At 51.5% G+C, this 7,186-nt stretch overlaps 1 protein-coding gene across 5 annotated transcripts; it reads left to right on the top strand.

Annotated features, from left to right (window-relative positions):
• The first annotated feature begins 212 nt into the window (after positions 1-212).
• LOC103482096 (uncharacterized) lies at positions 213-6,666 on the top strand. Of its 5 annotated transcripts, none has more exons than XM_081600573.1 (12): positions 213-350; positions 473-724; positions 801-1,082; positions 1,182-1,356; positions 1,441-1,736; positions 1,842-2,020; positions 2,143-2,394; positions 2,472-2,927; positions 3,125-3,567; positions 3,634-3,837; positions 4,315-5,783; positions 5,874-6,666. In XM_081600573.1, the coding sequence occupies exons 2-8, from the start codon at positions 658-660 to the stop codon at positions 2,850-2,852; spliced, it is 1,632 nt and encodes a 543-aa protein (XP_081456699.1). In that variant the 5' UTR covers positions 213-350; positions 473-657; the 3' UTR covers positions 2,853-2,927; positions 3,125-3,567; positions 3,634-3,837; positions 4,315-5,783; positions 5,874-6,666. The 5 variants fall into 5 exon arrangements, with proteins under 5 accessions (XP_081456699.1, XP_081456697.1, XP_081456700.1 ...); XM_081600571.1 differs by having other exon boundaries at positions 3,634-5,570; positions 5,671-5,783; XM_081600574.1 differs by having other exon boundaries at positions 804-1,082; positions 3,634-5,783.
• The last annotated feature ends 520 nt before the right edge of the window (positions 6,667-7,186 follow it).

The raw sequence follows: 7,186 nt of genomic DNA, 5'->3' as shown, positions 1-7,186 counted from the left end.
ACCTGGTCCCGAAGCATCACCTCCGCACTTGCCGGGCCAGGTGCAGGGAGGAGATCCTTTGCGTCCTCGGTGAGATAGACTTTTGTCACCTCGAGTGTGTGTGTGTGTGTCTCGTTCCTGTGTCCAGGCCTTTGAATGGGTTTCCTTGAATTTTTTTCCTCCTCTTTTCAGACAACCTGGAGAAGGACTCCACCTGAGAACTGATGAGGAAGTTCTACGCGCTCCTCTCCCTCTACATCTCCTGTGTCTACGGACACAGGACCGGCGTCCTCCAGAATATGACCGTTCAGGAGGTCGCCGAGGCCAGGAGTTCGAGGGACGAGGAGCAAGACGAGGGCTTCCTCATCAATGTAGGTCAAAGGATGAAGTGTTCATGCTGCCATCTGGGATCATCACTCGCTGCTGTGGGATGTCCGCAGCAGCAGCGAGTGATGATCCCAACCCCCTCTCTCTCTCTCCCTCTCTCTCCCAGAAGGTAAAGGACCATAAGACCAACCGAGCCTTTGGCTCGGCCCAGGTCTTTCTGACCCCGGAGGAGTTCGGGTGGGTGGAGAGGTGGATCGCCGTCCGTGCCGGACTCCAGCCCATCACGGACTTGCTTATGTTTTCAGAGGGCAACAGGAGAGTCAAAAATCTCCTGTTGCCCATGCAGAAGGCATGGGCCAACTTGGGCTTGCCCGGCGCCCCGATAGTGACGGATATAAGAACCTCCATCGCCACCTACGTAAGTGATCATCTAACGTTTTGCGTTTAATAACGGTACGTAACGAGGAAATGTTGATAACTTAACTTTTTTTCAGAAGGCGAGGGATCACCTCCCTCCCGACGAGCGTATGGTCATCAGCTCGGTCATGTGCCACGACGTGTCGACGGCAGAAAAATACTACTCAGGGTTAGGGTTAGGGTTAGGCTAACCCTAACCCTTCAGCAGCTTCAGTCTGCGGGCATCCCTCCAGCCGCCACCCAGCCGGAGACCTCCGAGGAGGAGGACCAGGAGGACCTCCCGCCCAACCAGGAAGCAGGCGGCAGCCGCCGAACTGGTGGAGCCCTGGCTCGATTCCGCTTCCTCCCGCCGGCAGTCGGTGAGTCGCGTCCGTCCGTCCGTGGTGAGTCGCGTCCGTCCGTGCTTGCCCGAATCTCTCCTCACTTACCTTCTCCTCAAATTTCTTTTATGTATGCAGTCCGGTACATGGAGTCCTTTTGGGACCACCTCAAGGGCTCCAGATATGGGAGGAAGCAAAAAGAGAACCAGACCTCCAAGCTTGCAAGGATCCACCAGTTTGTCACCTTCCTGGCAAACGGCGGGAGGTGGTCCTCGACTTGGTCGCTATTAAACAACGTGCGGAGGATCTATGAGTGAGGCCCTCTCCGACGTACGCCGGCGAATGTTTTTTGGTGTCCTCTCGTTTAACTCTTTCCGTTTTTTTTCCTCCGGAGCAGATGGTCGGAACACCTGCGGAGGTGCGGCAAGGCGGTCACAATGATCAAGCATTATCATGTCAACGTGTTGGAGTTCCTCCGCTTTTTCAGAGAGACCCCTCCGCCCACCTCCCGGGTGTCGAAGCGCACCCTGGTGGCCGTGCACAGGGCCCTGTGCTCAGCGTTGTCCGGCCTCGGACGACGGGTGGCCGTCCGGCAGATCCTGGTGAAGAGGTCAAAGCTCCGGCACCTGGTCCCCAGGCGTCACCTCCGCGCTTGCCGGGCCAGGTGCAAGGAGGAGATCCTCCGCGTCCTCGGTGAGTGAGATGGACTTTTGTCACCTCGTGTGTGTGTGTGTGTGTGTGTCTCGTTCCTGTGTCGAGGCATTTTAATGGGTTTGTTTCCTTGAATTTTTTTTTCAGACCACTTAGAGACGGGTGTCAGCTGGGACTACGTGAGGAGGTTCTACTCGCTCCTCTCCCTCTACATCTCCTGCGTCTACGGACACAGGACGGGCGTACTTCAGAACATGACGGTTCAGGAGGTCGCCGAGGCCAGGAGTGCGAGGGACGAGGAGCTTGACGAGGGCTTCCTCATTAACGTAGGTCGAAGGATGAAGTGTTCATGCTGCCATCTGGGATCATCACTCGCTGCTGTGGGATGTCCGCAGCAGCAGCGAGTGATGATCCCAACCCCCTCTCTCTCTCTCCCTCTCTCTCCCAGAAGGTAAAGGACCATAAGACCAACCGAGCCTTTGGCTTGGCCCAGGTCTTTCTGACCCCGGAGGAGTTCGGGTGGGTGGAGAGGTGGATCGCCGTCCGTGCCGGACTCCAGCCCATCACGGACTTGCTTATGTTTTCGGAGGGCAACAGGAGAGTCAAAAATCTCCTGTTGCCCATGCAGAAAACATGGGCCCACTTGGGCTTGCCCGGCACCCCGACTGTGACGGACATACGGACGTCCATCGCTACCTACGTAAGCGATCATTCATCTAACGTTTTGCGTTTAATAACGGAAATGTTGTTGTTGTTAACTTACCTTATTTTCAGAAGGCGAGGGATCACCTCCCGACAGAGCAGCGCATGGTGGTGAGTTCCGTCATGTGCCACGACGTGTCGACGGCGGAAAAGTATTACGCCGTCGACAGGTCGTGCAGCCAGCTCGCTGCAATAAGGAAGGTTTTTGACGGCCTCACGGACCCCAGGAAGAGCTGGGCGGGGAAATCTTCACAAAAGGTGGGTTTTCACGACTTGCCTGCCTCACTTACCTGCCTGCCTCCCTCCTCGAAGCCATCCGGGAGCTTTCTCGGCTGCTGCCGAATGGCGCCTTCCATGTCGCACAACCAAATCGATGTTCTTTTTTACATTTCAGGGAGCGGTGGTGGTGGTGGTGGTGGTGGTGGCGGCGGCGGCTGCAGCGTCCGTCGAGTCTGATGATCAGGAGCGTCAGGGGGGGAGGAGGAGGAGGAAGAGGACTCCTTCCGCGGGTCCCGAGAACTGAAAAAGAAGGTGGGTGTTTTCATCTCTCCTAGACTTACCTGGGTTACTTACCTGCCTCGAAGCCATTTGGCAGCAGCTGAGAAAGCTGCAAAATGGCAGGCCCTCCTAGCATGCCATTCTGCAGCTTTCACAGCTTCTCCCAAACGGTGCGCGAATACTGCTTCCTCCAATTTCCTCACGTTTGAAACCTTCTTGTCACCTTACAGAGCATGGCACTTCAGCATCCCTCTGACTCCTCAGAGGGAACCGTCGGTTCCCTCGGGAGCGACCAACCCGCGTCCTCCTGCGCATCGGAGACGACGGAGGTCACGCTGTGCTCCTACAGCACCCACTCGACGGAGCCGACCCCGTCGTCCGTGCCGGAGACGTCCTCAGACGTGCAGTAGGGACAGGCCAGCCCTCCGGCACTCCCCGAGCCCTCCACCGATGGGCAGGAGGACCCAGAAGCCGCCGCTGCACCCACACCGGAGGAGGAAGAACAACCCAGCCCCTCCACCGCCGAACAACCCGGCCCCTCCACCGCCGAACAACCGGGCCCCTCAAACGTGGGGTCTCCTCCGTTTCGGCGGGTCCATTCATTGAGGTCCCGCGTGCCTCCACCTACCACCCAGAGGAGGAGGAAGAGAGCAAGCCCCATGCCCTCTCCGACGTACGCTTGCGAATGTTTTTTGGTGTCCTCTCGTTCAACTCTTACCGTTTTTTTCCTCTGGAGCAGATGGCCGGAACACCTGCGGAGGGGCGGCAAGGCAGTCACCACTATCAAACTCTACTTTGTCAACATCATGGAGTTTATGGGGTATTTTAAGGAGACCCCCCCGCCCACCTCCCGGGTTTCCAAGCGCACTCTGGTCGCTATTCACAGCGTTCTCTCCTCAACCGTCTCCAGCTTGGGTCGACGTTGGCGATCCGCCAGATACAGGTCAAGAGTATCTTGATTTTTGATCATGACTTCATTTAATTCCCTTTTTGTTGTTGTTCTCCTCCACCCACCCTGCACTCTCCTCCCTCGTATGTTAAAATCATCAGATAATACACAGCTCAAGCGCAATGCCGAAAACATAAGAAAAGTAAGTACTGTCCGCTTCTGGCCTCTGATGTCGCTCGCTGGCTCAGAGTTGCAATAAAGTGTTGACTTTTTCAGGATGATGCGTTTTGTCTTTGGTAACAATGTCAAGCAGGACCCACAAGAGCGCTCCCAGCTGCTTTTGTTCTCTTATTTTCTCCCCTGATGTGTCAAAGTATAAATGCTGAATAATATGTAGACACCTTTTAATTCATGCACACCAAGCATGATGGGTTCAAAGCCCTTTCCATTTGCTTTATCCCCAACTTATTGATTCATTAATTTGTTGATTGGTTGTTTCCTTCATCTTTCCTCTCCTGTGCCTTCCACCAGAGCCAACAGGCAAACGGTGTACTGCCCTTTATGCATGCTGCCACAGCGTTATATTTCTACACACCTTCAGAGAGAATGCATGAAGGGCATGCCAGATTGTGACAGAAAGAGAACAATCTTGGAGGCAAAGGCATCCACGAGAAGGTGGACAGAGAAGGGCCGGAGATGGGACTACCGCCAGCTGGTCAAATGGTGCCCAAATCCCGCGGGCAGATATGCCATTCTCCAGAAGTTGAGAGAGGATGATTTTTTCATTCTGAATCCACCGGGAGAGGAAGAGGAGAGTTCCATGAAGGCGGCCGCCTTGCAGGCTGAGGTTGTGGCCTTCTCTGCCACAGAGGTCTCCTTGGTCCCAGATGAGCCAGCCTCTGGCAGCACTGTTACGTCCCCCAGGGACTCAACATATCAGGGACACGAGACAAACGAAAATGAGGGTTAAACAGGATTTTATTTGTAATTTTTCTTCCTCCTGGGTCTTTTTGTCTCCTGTGGAGAAGACAAGAGTTAAAAAAAAACAACCCTCAAATCCCGTGTCCAAAAAAAATAAAAGAAACCCAAAAGTAGCAACGAAAAGGTGGACCTGGTGAGCCGGTTAAAAAGAAACAAAACGGTACCGCAGAGGGCCAACCCTATACAGGGCCGTCGAAGCCTCTGCGGATACCGGACTAAGAAAAGGAAAAGAATCTACTTCAAAAAAAAGAATCGAAAACAGGACAACCGGTCACACCAGGCCAAAATCAAAAGAAGAACAAGATTAACAAAATTACCCTAGACGGCTGTGGCCCGCGGCGGCCAGACCGGTCAGCATCGTTCCGGGGTCTAAGACAAACAAACGAGCGAGAGGGAAGGCGGAGACGCCACGATGCCATCAGCCCACCTATATATAGGCGGGCCAACAGCGCCCCTAATTACATAACTAAATAATACAAAACAAAACATTACGCAAGCCCTATCGTATTAACAAAAGATCACTAACGTCTCCATAAACATAAATAAATAAACATAAATCATATTGTGCCCAAGCACATAACAAGCACCCAAAGGTGAACAGTATCGTTATGCAACCACTTTTCTCAACCGTCTTTGTTTCTGGCTGGTGGCTTAAATGTTTTCCTTTCATCTCTTCATCTTCTGTGCCGTCAGCCTCTGGTTGTGTTGGATCTTGTGCCGACAGAGGGCACAACCACAGAAGCCGCGAGGCCAGATGCCCTCCCCTCTAGCCCAGAGAGCGAGGAGCAGTCTGGCAGCACCTAAAGGTGAACAGTATCGTTATGCAACCACTTTTCTCAACCGTCTTTGTTTCTGGCTGGTGGCTTAAATGTTTTCCTTTCATCTCTTCATCTTCTGTGCCGTCAGCCTCTGGTTGTGTTGGATCTTGTGCCGACAGAGGGCACAACCACAGAAGCCGCGAGGCCAGATGCCCTCCCCTCTAGCCCAGAGAGCGAGGAGCAGTCTGGCAGCACCTAAAGGTGAACAGTATCGTTATGCGACCACTTTTCTCAACCGTCTTTTTTTTTGTCCTGGCTATACTTGTAATGTTTTCACTTCATCGTCAGCAGGTCCTGGATGGAGAAGGGAGGCCGTGGGTCTGTAAAACAGATGGGTCTGTACAGCAAAGTGCCCTCTGAAGGCGTATGATGCCCACCTGAAGGACACACTTAAAATACTCAGCACCAAGGAGGTAAATAATAATGAGGTCGTTAGCAGGACTCTGGAAAACCTGGCTACACTTAGGAGATGATCTAGCTGTTGGATGTCTCCCTGGACCAACACACTTGAATCCAAGAGCTGCAGGACACCGGCCCTTAAGGACAAGGATTGCCCACCCCTGGTCTAGAACCCACAGTTCTTCTGGTTCTGGTCTGCTCTGCATCCCCAGAACCAAACGAGGAGAAGCAGCACTCAGCTTCTATGCACCACAAATCTGGAACAAACTTCCAGAAAACTGTAAAACAGATCTCACAACAAGAAACGACAAAGTCACCAACATCTATCAGTCTGGAAAGGACTACAAAGCAATTTCTAAGATTTTGGGACTTGAGCACAGTTGCTGTCACTAAACAACAATATGCAATAATGGAGAAAACAATCCGTGGAGAAACCAGTTTACCCAAACTACTCCAATAAAAGCAGACCAGAACAGCATCTAAAAGCTTTGGTTGCCTCAGTAGATGAGATTCTATTACAAATATGTGCAAAACATTACCAATATTATCCTAATGTCAAACAAAAAACACAGAATTTCTCAATTATGCCTTTCCCATTAAATAAGAAACGCAATTAAAATCACACACTAATAAGTTTGTTCACACGATAAGTCATTAAAAAAAACAACACACCATGCTCCTACCACTTCCTGTCGTTTGCTTCGTCTTTTCCGCCAGTAGCAACATCTGGTTGTTGATCACGTCACTCTTGTGATGAGAGAAAAGTGATTCTGTTGCAACTTTGTGAAATACATTAATTTCAATATGGCAGAAAAATCGCCTCATGAGCAAAAAATACTATCAAAAAATTTGTTTGTTGTTTTAAAAATTGCAGTGTTTCCATTAAGCGGTCAATGGAAACGCAGCTAACAATATATATAAAAAACAAAGTGCCTCGTCTTCTTTTTATTGACGGTTAGCAAGCAAAGTTTTGGTGTGCATTACTGCCTCCTACTGGCAAGGCGTGTAAATGGTGATGCTAAATGTACATTACAGATTTATAAACTAAACGATAAACAAAAACTCCAGCTGTATTAGCTGGACTTCCACGTTTCCCGTTTCTTGCCGTGATTCGCAGCTGTTCTGCTTCTCCTCCCTCACCTGCTAATTAGCTCATTGCTTTCACCTGCTGCTGCCGATATAAACCGCTGCTCTGCTCAGCAGGT

This window comes from Poecilia reticulata, chromosome 19, assembly GCF_904066995.2.
Source record: "Poecilia reticulata chromosome 19, P_reticulata-male-v2, whole genome shotgun sequence".
NCBI lineage: Eukaryota > Metazoa > Chordata > Actinopteri > Cyprinodontiformes > Poeciliidae > Poecilia > Poecilia reticulata.
Note: the sequence above shows the minus strand (reverse complement) of the source record. Positions and strands in the feature narration are given on the sequence as shown.